Below are 17114 nucleotides of genomic sequence, written 5' to 3'. Positions count from 1 at the left end.
GATTGGTACCATTGAATGAATGGGGCTAAGCTAAATGCTATCGAAGCGTCGCAGCGCGTTCTAGCGCTTACGTGCACGCACACAGATGATAGAGGGATGTATCAACAATTCTTAGTTAAGGTAATAACATATTTTAATATTGAAAATGAGTAGACTATTCCTTTAACATTCTCCTTACCATTAAAAGGTCAGCCTAAGAAAACATAGATTTTCATTCTTGTACAAAAAGCACTCACTGAACACTTCTAAGCAGTTTATTGAACAGGGATATTTGGAGACATATTTATAATAGAAACAACTGAATCACAAAGAGTAAGAGAGGTTCATCTATGACTGGAGGTCCCAGGCAAGTCTTCCAGTAGAAGTGTGACAAACCAGAATCTAGTGTCGTCATCCACTTTATTGTCCCTCCTCTTATCTATACAGAGCACATCGCAGAGCCATCACACTTGGAGGTCGTGCCATTTCACATACATTAGAAGCTGGTTCCGAATTTTCTTTGCAGCACAACCTAAATCGTCCCACCCTAAATTACACAATTTTCAGAAAAAGCAAGCAGCAGTGCTGTCATGGTAATCATTAAAAACAAAAACACAGCAAAGACCACAGGAGAAATACACATAAACAAATGGTACTGATGCGAGTGGACCATGTGCTTATTAGCTAGATTTCAAACGTCACCATAAACCCAAGTGCAAGATGTGTCGACAACCTTTACTAGATAAAACCCACTAAAAAAAGTCAATAAAACTTCATGACTTGCTGAAACGTACAATCTAAGTTCAGGAAAATAAATTTACGGCTGATGAGTATTAAAACAGGTTATCTTTCACGCACACACACACTTACATATACAGCTGAAAGTGGTCCTAAGGTTTCTAGTTCAGGAAAACCTACAAGGACCAGCCTGGACCTACACTGAGCCCTGGGCACTTAAGATCTTACTCTCAGTGAGGAACAAAAACGCAAACACCAATACCACTGGTCCACCAGAGGACGACAAAAACAACAAAGAAAGATCAAGACGAGGCATTCGCTTCTTGCTACAGGCCAAAAATTATATCCAAATGACCGGAGGATAACTTGACCTTTGAGCTCTCTTTCAAAACATTTAAAATAGTCAATATACATTACCCATGTATATATATTAACAGTAAAATAACCACTACAAGTCGTCTTGTATCTAAAAAAAACAAAAAAAACATTTCGCTTTTGGTAGAGCTATCGAGAGTGACTACGCCATTACACGCGAGTGGAAGCTTTCACAACACGCTTCAATCTATCTTGAATCGCATACATTCAAGCAGCAATAAAAAAATATTTATGGCGAATGCATAATCTCTGGGAAAACAAGGGAAAAAAATACTGTATGAACAAATCCCTGCTATCATGTCTCTAAATACAAAACCTCTACCAATAATTTGCTTCAGTGTATCAAGAAGTCCATTTTCGTGTGTTTTTTTTCCGCAGGTAAAAGTCAGTTCTCAGTGTATGTATGGATGACAGTCTCTCGTGTTCAATTATTTTTGTCAACGGTTTCTATGGTCAAAGGATCCATTAGCATGCAAGCGTCAAAGAGGAGGAGGCCCGGAGGAGGAGGAGAAAAATTTGATGAAGGAGCTGAGCTTTAGGCCAAGGCTGGAAAAGCCTCAGGGTCATCCACATTGGGAACAGAAACGCCTCCACCCTAACAAAAACAAAAACGAGTTATTAACCTTCAGGATGATACAGACGTTTTCATAAGAACTGTAAACAGAATTATTTTAATTTGGACGACAAAAACAATTTTAAAGGGGCCACGGCATGAATATCTGACTTTTAAGTGCAACCTAGTAACTTAGTTTGGGTAAACCACTCTCTACAAGCACATACAAAAATAGGTTGTTGAAATTTGGCTCCTTATGATGACATATTATAATAATACCGCCCCTTAATCTGCACTATTCAACCACAGCACTGCCATTTAGCGCAGAGAAAAAGAGAGAGAAAAAAAATAATTCACAACACAATTGAGTTTGCATTTTAAAGGAAACACCCAAAATTTTTGCACACACCTACAAAGTGTAAATTTTAACATGCTATAATAAATTATTTATATGGTATTTTGAGCTAAAACTTTGCATATGTGCTCTGGGGACAACACAGATTTATTTTAAATCTTAAAAAAAGTATTGTGCCATGGCCCCTTTAAGATGCGTTGAGGTTTATCAATCAGGAAATTTAGATTTAGTTTACCCTCTCAGATCTGCCGCCACCTCGGCTTGGTCGCCCTGCGCCACCACCACCTCCGCCGCCACCACCGCCGCCGCCTCCACTACCACCACCTCCACGACCCCCACGGCCACCACGAGATCCCCCGCGGCCACGTCCCGGTCGACCCAAGTCTCCAAAGTTGATCTCCAGCTGGGAGGTGATGTCATTGGCTGGCTTCCGGAAGTGATGATCACCGGCACCTTCTTCTGCCTTTAAAAAAAAAAATGATGTACTTGGCTTCAGGTCAAAATCTACCCTTTCCGAACCCAAGAAAATCTGCTTTTCTGGTTTGTGTTGGGAAATTAAAGGGACAGGGATTTTTTTGAAAATTTGCTAATTCTCCAGCTCCAATGGGGTTAAACATCCGATTCTTACAGTCCTGGAATCCATTCAGCTGATCTCCGGGTCTGGCGCTGGCACTTTTGGCATGGCTTGGCATGGTCCGTTGGGTCTGATTGGAGCATTGGCATTGCGCAAAAAAAAGTGTTTCGATATTTTTCCTATTTAAAACTTGACTCTTCTGTAGTTACATCGTGCACCAAGACCGTCGGAAAATCAAAAGCTGCGGCTGCAGCAGGCGTAGTGATACTACACAGCTAGGGGACTATTTTCGGGCACTGCGCAATATCACTACGTCTGCTGCAGCCATGTTACATCAGCAAAGTCCTTGATTATTACGTCAGTTTGAGAGTATAGTTCCTAGCAATATCTGCCTGGAAAATCACAACTTTTAATTTTCTGTCGGTCCCAGCACACAATGTAACTACAGAAGAGTCAAGGAAAAATATTGAAACTCTTTTGGTTATTTTTTAGCGCGATGCTAATGGTCTAATCAGATTCAATGGATTATGCTAAGCTATGATAAAAGTGGTATTGCCAAACACAGAGATCAGATGTATGGATTTATTACAAAACGGTAAAAATCAAGGGAGCTGGAAAATGAGCATATTTTAAAAAAAAGTGGAATGTCCCTTTAAGTTCAATACAATACAGTCAAGTAAAATATCAAGACTTTAACCACAGAGCTGACACCTCAATGCCAGAATTTATATATGAACAATACTATTAAGACAATGAACAACCAAAAATTTACCAGCTACAAATTTCACATGATATATGTGCAATGGAGTGATGGATACCTTCTGGAATGAGTCAGGATCAACATCTCCAGATTCAATCACAGCTCCAGCCGGCCGCTGAAAACACACAAACACATGAATCATATCACTCACTCAAACTTAAGTAAATATGAAAATTACAACATTTGTTTCGGATGAAACCTTTAAATATTTATAGACCCCCTTATGATGCCTTTGGTCATAAAAAAATCTAAACTTACCGTGCCGACTTCCTCGCTCTTTGACTTGTGCAGTACGTAGCCCTTCTTCCACTGTCCATCGTTTCCCTCGTTGGGCTTGCGGATGTTGAATTCAACTTTGGCGCGTTCTTTGTCCTGCATGGCCTTCCATTCATCCAGTGTCATCTCTTTAGGACCTTCTTCCTTCACTTCCTCGACTTCATTCTCCCTAAACAAACAAAGCCATCCAAATGTGATCCTCTGTATAGCAGGCATGTTTATTTCCCAGCTTTAGTAACAAACAGAACTCACTTGTTTTCGGAATCAGCAGGTGCCTGTTCGTCTCCTTCAGAAGTGGGCTCAGGTGCAGCTGTCTGGTTAAGCTCGCTGTCAAATCATACACTTCAATTAGAGATATCAGAATAGCTAAAGCACTTGGCTTTTACATGAACAGCTATTGAAACAAAATAAAAACCTATTTACTATTAATGTCACCCTGCCTATAAAAACAAATGTAAATTTTTTTGTAATCTATAATGTTCTACATTAAATCCTCCTACATAATGTAAAGCAGTGGTTCTCACGGGGGGCCGTGAGATGGTGCCAGGGGGGCCCCAGTTTTATGACATTTTATAAAATACATTCATTTAACATGAATTCTGTGTAATTAAACTTAAAAAAAATTGCTACTAGCCAACAGCACGACTTTGTATAACTTAATATGTTTGGTTTAATTAAAATGTTAAATATTAGAACAGTTTTTTGTCCAAAATTTTCTTTAGGGGGGCCGCGAAGAAGTGCACCGTACACAAGGGGGGCCGCATGCGGAAAAAGTTTGAGAACCACTGATGTAAAGAACAGTAGGTACGTTTACATGAAACCAAATAATCTGTTTGTAATCTTATTGATGGCTCAATTATATGGAAAAGTCTTCATATAAACACCTTAATCAATACGATTGAGGAAATTTGGATTGTATTAAAGGGGATGGTGATCCGATCAGCAGGAGAAAAGTATGCATGTAAACGCACGAATAGTAGTATTTTCTAAATCGGATGCAAAAATACAATGTGCACATGCGCAGAACATTTGCGATCAGCTTCACATCTTATAATTACCTCTTATATCACATGATGTACTAAATTCTGCAGCGTTCATGTGTACTTTTAAAACATTAGACTACTTAAAGTAACAAAATAGCGTTGTGCCTTTTAAAAAGTGTGTTTTTATTACCTACATCTGAAAACTTAAGAAAAACTTTCTCCAACTCAGTTTTGACTTTTATCCAGAGATAAAGCGTTAACTTGAGGAGAGACGCTGTCCACAGCGTAGCGTTGCAAGTCCTCTGCTTTTTTGAGTTTACATTTGGGCTACTGTTTAAACTGTTTCCACCAGTTATTGTTTTCTGTGGGTTAAAGATTAAATGATTTCATTGATTAGTTATTAATATTTGGGCTGTGAATAGTCATTGGGATGCTTTTGGTCTAGTTTTGAACGTCCATTCAAATGGTTTTGATATGTGAATCTGGCAACCCTGGCTGTGCACTGACATTTGGTTCGGATATTATATAATGTACATGTAAACGAACATTTAAATCAGATTGCAATGTGTATGGTTCATGTAAACTGTATCATCGTAACCTTTAATCGTAATAAATTCAGTCGGATTGACAAAATTTTGTGCATGTAAACATAGCCATTGTGTGTAAATGTAAATTAGTTATTTTTAATACTGACTAAGATCATGTCAGTTTGAAATTAAACTTTATTGAAATTAAACTGATGTTTCTAATCCAATCATTAGATTATGGTGTTAAACCCTCAAATGACGATAATTGATTGAATGAAAACAACAAATTCAGTTGTTTTATCTGCCATCACAAACAAAACTTTTATCAGTGAGTGTACTATGCGTGTTGTTTTAATAGGTTTTATCATACGTTTAAGCATAAAGAGAGTACCAGGGCTAACAGTACGTTTAAGCATAAAAAGAGTACCAGGGCTAACAGGGGTCAGGAATTCTGGACAGCCACAGTTCAGCACATTTTGGTCCCGTACACACTGCATATATTAATTTGGTTGTCACTTCACCTTTTAATGCTTAATCCTGTTCTGTACACACACACTTCAGTAATTTAAGGGACTGACAACCGCATTCTAACCGAATTAACTCCTGCAAAATGCAGGTAGTGACAACCGCATTTACAGAAACTCTGCGTAGTGTGTACATAACCGAACTGAACAACTAGTAGTTAATAAAGTGTTTAAACGTGCATCATGGACATGACAGGTTTTTCTTCTGAAAAAATAAATGCCTAGAAGGGGGAAAATCTTCTGTATGCACGGTGCAGAAAATGACAGAGGCACGAGAGTTTGCTTACTAGTGTTGCCAGATCTTCCACAAAAAAAACCTACATTTATGGGCCTGTTACGTGAAGTAATAGTACCATATTTTTACCGGTCTATAAGCCGCGTTTTTTTCATATCTTGGCTGGTGCTGCATCTTACAGTCAGGTGCGCCTTGTAAGTCAGTATGAATTAATTTTGAGATTTATTAGGCAAGAGACAACATTACCGTCTACAGCCGCGAGAGTCTGCTACATGCTGCTTCTGTATTTATGTAATTCAATGGATTCAGTGATGTGGAATGACGAGTATGCGAACTTGACGCTAGTTGGCTTGTTTGGTTAATTTAGCCTATTCAACCTTCAAAGTAAGTTCTGTATGCTATGGTTTATCGTTAAAATAACTGCTAATATTACTTTTAACGTACAAACATCTATTCAGCCTGCTCTTCTGTCTGCTATTGTTAGTTGAATAACTTGCCTTTCCAGATTAAATGTCTGTTCTTCGGCTTGGATTTTGTGAAATAATTTTCTAAATAAATGAGACGTCTAGTCCACTGTGACTTATATATGTTATTTCGTCTTAATGACGCATTTTTGAATGATGCGGCTTATACTCCGGTGTGGCTTATAGTCCAGAAAGTACGGTACATCTTTTTACAATGTCCAACATGTCTATGACACATATAGTTCAGCTTAAACACATTATGTGTTTAAGTTGAATACTTACTGCTGAGAGTGAAAGTATGACCAATAATAACAGTAATGCACGCATTCATGCATGACTGTATATTTTAAAGACATTTGTACCATTGTTTTTTTTAAACAATATATGAAGAGTTTGGTTCCCAAACGCAATAAATCCATTTTGACAAATTTCGGTAAAAACGTGTTTTCTATACCAAGAAAGTGACAAGATGAAAACCACTATTTTCTGTTACAAACTTTCACATACCATCTTTAGGTTATAAAAACATAAAAAATTCAAATCCATAACGTGATTTTCAAAGATTTATTATAAAAACGAATTCTTTTTCCCACAAAATGCAATAAATCCATTACAGTTTTTTTATTTCAAAATGCTATAAATCTATTAAATCAATGTATAAATGTGCATTCATCTTTACCATTTTATATTTATTTAGTTGACTAGTGGTAAACAATGATTAAAAAAATAAACATTAATGGCATTAACCAAAACACTTACTTTGTTATATTAAGAACACTGTCATTGCTGCGGTTATACTTGACGTCATCTCTTTACATTTTCACAGCGATCAGCTGTAAAATGTTTTGGTCCTGCTCGATTTTCATTGACTTTGAGTAAAATAATGTAAAGTTTTTCATAAGATCCTCTGGGGTCAATGTTTTAGCATGAGAAGCTTGATGCTGTCGGGAGAACAAGCACCCGAGTGCCTCTTGCGGAAATTATTAGATGTTGATGGCTTACGTTTCTTTCCCTTCACAGAAAACCATCACAGGTTTAGCAATGCAATTAAAGTATAATTTTGCTTTGTTTTCATACAGCTTTTTACATACTATATAGTATGTAAAAAGCGCTACTTTGCGTACTATATAGTATGGAAGTAGGCGGTTTGGGATTCAGCCTAGACTCTGTGTACTCAGCGCGCCGCCATGTTTGTTTACATTGCGTGACTGGTGGGCAGTAATTTCAGGAATGGATTTATTGCGTTCTGTAAAAAAGGAGGAGTGCCGCTTATCGCATTTTGGGAAAAAAGGGAGAAAAGATGACAGAATAACACGGCGGATATTGGATTTTGCGTAAAATTAAGAATTTACTTTTAACTACTGACATGATATAATACTAATTTTGGCAGTAACTCATTTTTTTCAAAAATGGCGTTTATGCGTTTTGGAACCAAACTCTTTATATCATTTTAATCTTTGACAGTTTGAAGAGGATTAAAATAAGATGCTGAAAGGCTATAAGCTTCAAACGTTAATCCTACCTGACTTCTTCCTTCACATTGCCCCAGTTGTGTGGGCCACTCCCACTGCGCTTCTCCTCTCCTTTCTGTCGACTAGAACATGAAAAGAACAACGACAATCCAGTGAGACAAGTGTGACAAGACGCTTATAACTCCAGCATTTGTGTTATTGTTGACTTACGATTTGTCATTGCCGCTGTGTCTGTCAAAGTCGCGTTTCCCCCGAGAATCAAAGCCTTCGATACGTCCCTCGCCACGTCCCATGCCCCGTCCACGCCCGCGTCCGCCCCCGCGTCCTCCACCACGCCCTCTAGCCGGCCTGTCTGCAGATGGCCTAAAGACAACATGCAAATTTAGTAAAAAAAAAAAAGACAATTGTGGCTTTTGAATTCTGAAGATAAACAATGTGAGGTTAAGAAGAAGAAAAACTAAGAATATACTAAAAGAGCTTTTGAAGCTTTAAGGTTTCACCTATGTGTTCAATTTCACTGCAGTAAAACCATTTATATCATACAGATATTATCTTTTGTGATATGCAGAAGAAAATCATATAAGCATTTAAGGTGAACTATACCTTTAAGAAAAACTGCCCAGCTAAATTATTATACATCTAAAGAATTTCTGCATGTTCCCATAATAAAGCTTATTACAATATTACAATAACTCACTTGTCTGCAGAAAACTCTCCACCCTGAGGTTTATCGTCAGCTGGTTTGTCGAAGCGCCGCTCGCGAGGAGGTCGTCTTTCTGGTCTCCTGTCAGTGGGTCGACCCTCTCCTTGACCTCCTTGTTGCTGGGAAGGGGCCTGACCCTGCTGCTCTGGTCTCCGGCCGACCCTCCTCATGCCTAAAATACACATTCAGACATTCATTAAACTCACAGTAAAATCTAACACAGTGTAAAAATGTAAATCTTCTGCCATGCTCATTGAAGCTTGACAGCCCCAGTCACCATTCATTGTCTATGTACGGATAAAGGAGTGTAAACAGCTGCTCCACACATCCTTTGTGCTCCATAATAGTCAGTAATACAGGTTTACAGCGATTGTGTTGGCTAAATAAAGATCATTTTTGGAGAACTCATTTTTATTTTTAAAATATGATAGCTCATGAATCATACCAACACTCTTTTAGTAACAAGATTAATACAACAAGGCTTTGTTACTGCATAAACTTAAGCAAGAATTATTTGTATATTAAACAGGTAGTTAGGGAATAGTTCACACAAAAATTTTAATTAGCCCATATGTATTTAGCTAGGTGTTTTTATTTTACGTTCGACTTCATGAGCGCCGTACAAATGACAGCGAGAGTGATTCAAAAGCTCCTCTGTATCATTTTTCAAAAAGCTCTCGCTGTACTTTAATGTCATCCCCCTGTTGTTTTTTTTGGTGCCGCATAAAGTCGAACACACCTACATTCAGCCAAATACAGACCATCATTGGTTCCATTTTGTCTTGTGCTTTGTCAAGACGCGTATGACGACTAGCCAGAACCAACGATCGCTAAAATCCAAGTTCACACTAAAGGATTTGAAGCCTGATTTGCCTGTGATCGGGCTCGCCAACAGGTTGTGATGTGGGGCAAATCAGCGGCCAATCAGCATTTGCCAATCTTTATGCGTGAATTGGTCAAAGACACAACAAAGAGACTTGCAGACGCTTTGCCAAATGCAGAAAAATATCGAGCATGATAAATATCTGGAGCTGTCGTTTAACTCAACAACCTGTGATGTCGTCACGTGTCGTGATGAACTACAAGCGAATGAGAGCAATGCTTATTTGAGGTTCCAGTTATGCTAAACCACTTTTTCCACCCATATTCTTTTTTTTGACTTTTTCAGGGGTTTCCCGAACAGACCATCACGTAAACAACAAATAGAGAGAGCAGTCTGAACAGCACAGCGATCGGCCTACATAAACTTGGCATTACGTACCAACGTGAAGCTGGGGTGTAGCCATTTTGGATCATACACAACTTAGTGTTGTTTACATTTAGACTCGACTTATCAATCTCTAAATAAACTCAAAATACGAATCGTTCTCTTTCAGGAACTTATCATTTTGACATATATTAAACGACCCAAGTTATATCGATTCCTTTTTCTAATGATGGACGGGCTTCAAACATGCAATCGCTATTCAGCACCATTACAAGACTAGGAAGGGCCAGAATAAAATTTTATATAACTCAAAAGGGGCAAGTTTAAAATTAATCCAGGACTAGGTCTTAGTTATATTAAGACATTAAAGTAGTTTTTACAAACATACCTTACAAAAACAATACTGGTGTGCATCTTGAGACAAAACAATGGTGTTATGTTACGCTGGTTTTCCACAGACTGCGGAGCGGTGCAGATCGGCTCCGCTGCGTTGTGGTGGACCCAAAGTGACGAGGACCCATGAGGCTGAAGAGACGAGGAACCATGTCTCGCAAATTCACGTGATGATTGCGCGATATCTAGTTCTGTCTCCGCCCATTATGACGTTAAATTATGATGTTTGCTGGACCAGCCCAGATCACAACACGAGATCTCGCGAATTCAGGTATGATCATGTGATATAGTCATGGCTCCGTCCTGCGGAGCTGTCCGGCATCCGGCAAAAATAGAAGCTCTGTGTATTTGTTCCGGAGGGCTGCGGATGGCCTGTGACGGATTTGGAACGCAGTCAGTGGAAAACACACATTGACTTGAATGGAAACCGATTGACTCTGCCGCCGTTCCGCAGTCGGTGTCAATCCAGCGTTAAAGGTATAGCAGAAGATTTTCCCAAATTTTAGATAAGAACCGCCCTCTCCACTTAAAAAAAAAAATGCAATTGCGCATTACTCTACCTGCTCCCGAGAGGGAACGCCTATTAACTCTTTCACCGCCAGCATTTTTAAAAAAAGTTGCCAACCAGCGCCAGCGTTTTTCATGATTTTCACCAAAGTTTAATGCCTTCCAGAAAATGTTCTTCTTCAGATATATAAACATACAATATACCAAATGAAAGAACAGACCCTCTGCTTTCAAACAAAAAAAAACCGTTTCATCCTACCTTGAGTAGTTCTTTTGTAATCAGCTTTTGAATATGGGTAGGTTTCTGCAAAAACACCACATTTTGAGCAAAAAGCAGAGATAATTCCATTTTTGTGACGGACTTTTCATAGAGTTCCCATTCAGAGCGATCTTTAAAACAGACACTGACATGCAGCAGCTTGTCAGAGGGCAATACTTCCGGGTTGTATAAGTTGCGGAAGTGCGCCACCTGGTGGATAAAAGCGGTATTGCGGAAAGACGGAAAATCTCGTCATTGGCGGGGAAGCGTTTTCTCTTAATTGACGAGATATCTCGTCAATGGCGGGGAAAGAGTTAACATGTGCACGAGAGAGAGCGTGCACGAGCCTAGTTCTTCTCTTCACTCTGTTTACAAGTTGCTGTCGGCATGGCTCATACAATGAGATGTTTACCGTGTCTGCGCGGTTCGTGACTTGTGCCAGGGCTAGCATCGCTAATCATAGCTTACATCAACTTTTACCATCAGTGATTTTAAATGGATTTCTCCAAGTAGCATGCCAAACGTTACCTGTTCGAGTGGAACTTCTGAACGACTGAGGCATTGGTGTAAAGCCCAAACTGTGCTTTAAGTGTATGTCAGCGTGTGAAATATTCCCCTAAAAACACTCTGGTCTTGTTTCCTTCTTCAGAGCCCTTTTTTCTTGTCATACAATTCGTAGACACTTTTTCTCTTGCGACATTTTGAAAAAACACGATGAAAACGCGAGCTTCAATGAATGGCTGAAACCATAGCTCACCACACATATACACCTGAAAGTAAGCATGTGCAGAAAGCGAACCTAGGGACGAGCATGTGCGATGGCTTTACGTAAACATATCACCAGAATGATTGACAACTGGGATGACAAATATTCTAAGATGATCCACCTGGAAAAAGAAAATCTTCCGCTATACCTTTAGGATATGTCAACACAAAATGCTTTTAAATTAGGACAGCTCAAACATGCATTTTAGTCTGGGACTAGGATAAGCCCTTTCTGGGAAACCACCCCTAAAAGTCATATACACCTATAATGGCAATATGGTGAATACATTATGGGCTAATTTTCATTTTTGGGTGAACTGTTCCTTTAAGTAAATTAAGTAAAATGTTTAGAGTTTATATTTTCACACAAGAACCAATGGGATCCCTTTTCCCATTTTATTGATGCATTGCTAAATTTAGCTCATTTGTTTTGTTTTCATATCACTAACTTTGTGCTTTCTAGAGCATTTACATTTTGCATACCATGAAAAAAAAACATGGGGGTCTTTTTTACATAAAATTCTCTGTGGTCAGCTGAAAAAGTCGTTTGAGATGACACGGGGTGCGTAACATTAAAAACAGCTGATCGTGACACGTGACACTGTCAGTCACAAACTATAATCAACTAGGACTAGGATTTAATTTAAACAAACCAGTTTAACACTAATCTGACCTACATTCGAGAGATTACCACTAGTGTTTGCACATGTCCTGTAAAATAAAAGTGAAACTACACCCATTCACATTTGCGTAGCCACACGAGCACATCCTCTCTTATCGAGGTCGACACACACAAATGTAAGCAGATAAAACACATACACGTACAGTTAGCAGGTTAGCATGTGGCTAAAGCAGCTACGCAGTTATAAATAAAGTGAAGCTTATAAAATCAGAATAAGATATTGATGTTGACATGTCAGATCTAAGTTAGATTTTAAACGTATGCACGGTTTTGGTTGCGTTTCCACCGCATATTGTTATTAAACATTAAATGACGACAACAGCAGCAGCAGCAGCTCAGGCTGGAGTCCATGTTGACTTCATTGCTTTGTTTATATGCTCACGAGCACTCCGTTAACAGTCGCGCTTTAAATCCTATCGAGCTTTCTACCGAGAGATCACTTCTGGCCATCGTAGAAATCGTTTTGGGGTTCAAATAAACTGTTTAAATGCGATCCGCGCTTTTAAATCGCAACGCGTTTATGATGCCTAGAAATGCTGTCTGATAAGCAAGCACTGGGTTTTGACACACCGCCGCACTGACATGCTGATGTTTACTTAAAAACCTTTTCATGCCCTCTTTCTTCAGAGGCACAGGAGCTGGGGTCTCTTCCTTCTTTTCCGGCGCTGTGTTTTTTCTGTCTTTCTGTGACTCTTTCTTCGGCTGTTTGGCGGCTTGGGCTGCCGTCTTCGAGCCTCCAGACGCGGCCGCATCTTTCTTCTTGTTCTCGGCCGCCTTTAATATCTCGAACGGGTCGGATTCGTCGTCTAATAGCTGGTCGAACCGATTGGTCACGACGCAGCCGAACCCTTCTTGCAGATGTCCGGGCATGATGGTGCCCTAACAGCGGGATTCTCCTCGGATTCTTCGAGGGTTCGAGCAAACAGCTCACGTCGGACAACCACAAGATGGCCAGGGAAGACACCTGCTTCTCTTCCGGCGCTCTCAATATCCGGGACATTGCGGCGTTCGCGCCATATGGGGCGTGTAGTTTTTCAAATGTGCTGTTTACTGAATACTTTTTTGTGGGGCTATGTTGGACAAAATTGCTTATAAATAGGATTTATGCCTTTAGTGCATGGCTTTCAGATCATGCCGTGATCACAAGGATGGGACACCCTAAAAATTAATTTTGCCACCCCAAAGCATCCCAGTCACAGATTATATAGTAAGTGTAGTAATCTCATTTATGTGCAAGGGCACTACATGTGTTAATCCGGGCCTGATGATAGCCTAAATGAATATTTTTAAAAATGTCATATAACTGGGGCCCTCATGGCACAATCTTGGGGTCCCCAGAACCACTGACAGACAGAAAATCTTAAAGGGATAGTTCAATTCTGTCATCATTCATTCACCCTCATTTTGTTACAAAATGTATAAATGTTTTAGTTCTGATGAACACAAAGGAAGATATTTTGAGAAATGTTTGTGGACCCCATTGACTTAGTAGGAAAAATGGAAGTAAATGGGGTCCACGAATGGTTTGGTTACAAACATTTCTTAAAATATCTTCCTTTGTGTGTATCAGAACAAAGAAATGTGTACAGGTTTGTAACAACATGAGAGTGAATAAATGATGACAGAATTTTCATTTTTGGGTGGACTATCCCTTTAAGCTATACTGTTCTATCTCTTCTTATGTCTGCAGTACATGTAAACCTGCATGCATGACCTTTTAATTTTCGCAATTTCTCTGCCTATTGCTTGAATCGAGCACAGACTGTGAGAAATCCAGTTTAGGTGTTTAAATGCAACGCAAAATCAGGGTAATGAGCAAAGAATTACCTGTGCCAATCGTTTTTTGCTTATGCTGTTTATGGGCTTTCCCTGATGAAAGAAAATGGTTTTATGCGTCTACATGACATGCTATCAGTTTAATAAGCATAATCTGCGTAAGACTGTGCATGTAAACGCACTCAGTGAGTATTAGACTTTGTTTATTTTGTATATTCATTTTTGTATATTCATTTAGCCTTCTAATAAATTATTTAAAATCGAACATTAGAACTGTTAAAGGACAAGTTCGGTATTTTACACTTAAAGCCCTGTTTTCAGATTGTTTATGATGAAATAGAACGGTTTTGACTGAAAATTCGACATATGCGGCTGCCCCGAGAATTTTCGTGTGTTTCTTGTATCACCTCCCACCTCTATAATGGCTTTGAACAATCCTTCCTAAAATGCATTAAACTTTCGTTTACAAAGACGTGAAACTCACTGAAATTTGTACTGTTGGTGGCGCTGGAGGGTCTGAGATAGAGACTCCAAGTTTGCTGTGGATATTATATGGACTGTCCTCTATCAGTGTGCCAAATTTCATAACTTTCCTATGTACGGTTCTATGGGCTGCCATAGGCCGCAATGGCGGAAGAGGAAGAAGAAGCCGGAAGAATAATAAGAAAACTAGCGGATACAATAGGGGTCTTCGCCCATTCTGGGCTTGACCCCTAATAATACTACATAGTCTTTACTGTAATTTAAATATAGATTTATCCTCATTAAAGTTACAAAAGTTAATCAGTCAAGGCAATTTTTTCTTTATCTGTTGTTTGATTAGAAACAAACAGCATCAAATTTAAGAGTGCACGGATCAGGTCCAGTATACTGCATGCCTTTTATTTCTCCACTGCTTACATTCACTTAAGATGTGTTTACGAGTTTATTACGAGATAGTTTTTGTGTAAATATTTCTGTTCAAGTGCAAAAAAACATGGTGCATTTGCAGGCTGTCTTTACCGTTTGCGAGTATTTGCACACTGCCTAAAGCATGCAGATTAAAAAAAAGTAACACATTACTTTCCCTCATAATTAATTAATCTTAATAATGCGTTAAATTAACAGTCCTATTCTGAACAAATAGAAACTAATTTAAACAGTCTTTAATTTATAACTGAATACGGTCTGTATATACTCAATTCTGATTGGCTCCAAGTTGTGCAATAAAACTGTTTAATACACACTTCATCAGTTTGATCACCATTCTAAATTAATGTACTACGTATAAATATTGCCTGGTTTCTGAGCCTAAATCTGGCCCACACTGATATTTAATTTTGAGAAATGATGAGTCCATTTGGCCCAGTGTTTATTAGTGGTTGTGGCTCTTTATTTGTAAATTAAAAGTGAAATCGAACAGTGAAGAAATTTGTTGAATCAACTAAACAGACTCATCCTGTTGCTACGAATTTATTTAAATCTTCTGTCTTAAATAAACACTGATAAACACTATACTCACTGTACTCATTTCTGCACAGATTACAGACATGTATCTGGCCTACTGTGCAAAAGGGCACCACCACCAGCTTTTCTGGTTTTAGCATTTTAGCATTCATATTTATTTTTCACTCTTTGTATAAGATGCAAACCTGAAATACAGGAAATATGTACACAAAATAAAAAACAAAACAATTTCCAGAACTAAATGTCTTCTTCAGGAATTAGTTTGACCTCTCTTGGCACGAAACACATCTTGAGCTTTTTTTGGGAGACTTTTTGAGAAGTCCTTCGGTTAGAATTAGAAATAAGGATTTAATTTCATTTATGTTTAAGAGATCTTGCAATTGTCTGCTATTGCTCAAGTGGAAGGGGAGTTTACCTTAAATAATTGACACTTCAGCTTATACTTTTATATACTAAATAAATATGTCCTGTATTTTCTGGTTGTATATCTAATAAAGAAACAGAGAAATAATGATATACTACACTATTGCAAAAACAACAAATCGAATGATGGGCATGGTGGCCCAAAACTTTTGCACAGTATTTACTAGATGCATTTTCTTGTATTGTGGTGGATTTTAATGAAACACTTGCTTTGATAACCTAAAGGCTTTGTTTAGCTTGTTGTGTCACGGGAGTGCATTACGGAAAAGTAGAAAACACGAAATGGAATTTAAATTATATGGACTCTAAATGAGTCAAGTGGAAGTCAAGGCTGTAGCTAAAACGCGGAATGAAGTTTATTAGGGCATTCCTCCAGTGGAATAGATTTGACAAGTGAACAGACAAAAGCTCTGAATTTGAGAAAAAGTGATTGTGTCCAAAATTGCTTTTAAAAATGGGTTAGTCTTGTCTTATTTTTTTGTGAATGCCAGTTCACACATTTGTGATTTTTTTGTCTGCAACCTCATATTCAAAACATATCTTGTGATTAGTCCAAGAGTACAAGTCTCAAAATTCAGCTTCAAATTTTTATTTTTCACATTGGGGCTGTACATGTAAATTTGAACGTAGAATATTTATTTAGAAAGTTCTCAAATTAAAATGTACAAGCGTTCAAGTTTTATTACTGATTTACCTTCTGCAGTGCTCATATTGCAGCATTTGTGTTCTGCAACTGTGAACTTGCATCACTTTATTTACCCGGCAAAACCTCTTGATGATGCTAATTTTAATACTCATATTTATATAACTTTGTGTTATCTACATGTAGGCATTCCAGGGCCCCAAGCATTATGGCAGGGCCCCTTTCCAACTACCATAGTGGAGAAAGGTTTGCTACATTGGGACTGGATTTTGGTGACTTAACATATACTGCAGTCGTGGCCTGATGGTTAGAATAACCCAAAAGTTGTTAGTTTGATTCTCACAGCCAGCAGGTAGCAACCTGTGTGCCCTTATGCAAGGGACCCATTGCCCTGTTGTTCCCCAGGCACTACAATGATAGCGGTGTGTTCACAACTTGCAGTGCCTTAAGAAACAGCATGCTATCAACAAGACATTCAGCAATATTGCTACATTG

At 38.6% G+C, this 17114-nt stretch overlaps 1 protein-coding gene across 1 annotated transcript; it reads right to left on the bottom strand.

Annotated features, from left to right (window-relative positions):
* Positions 1 to 240: 240 nt before the first annotated feature.
* On the bottom strand, positions 241 to 13327 carry serbp1b (SERPINE1 mRNA binding protein 1b). Its single transcript, XM_073873283.1, has 9 exons — positions 12936 to 13327; positions 8513 to 8680; positions 8026 to 8178; positions 7866 to 7937; positions 3863 to 3937; positions 3593 to 3779; positions 3393 to 3449; positions 2236 to 2463; positions 241 to 1687 (listed from the first exon to the last, which is right to left on the bottom strand). The coding sequence occupies exons 1-9, from the start codon at positions 13199 to 13201 to the stop codon at positions 1628 to 1630; spliced, it is 1266 nt and encodes a 421-aa protein (XP_073729384.1). The 5' UTR covers positions 13202 to 13327; the 3' UTR covers positions 241 to 1627.
* Positions 13328 to 17114: the final 3787 nt, after the last annotated feature.

This window comes from Misgurnus anguillicaudatus, chromosome 2 (assembly GCF_027580225.2).
Source record: "Misgurnus anguillicaudatus chromosome 2, ASM2758022v2, whole genome shotgun sequence".
Taxonomy (NCBI): domain Eukaryota; kingdom Metazoa; phylum Chordata; class Actinopteri; order Cypriniformes; family Cobitidae; genus Misgurnus; species Misgurnus anguillicaudatus.
This window is presented reverse-complemented; position numbering and strand designations above follow the sequence as displayed.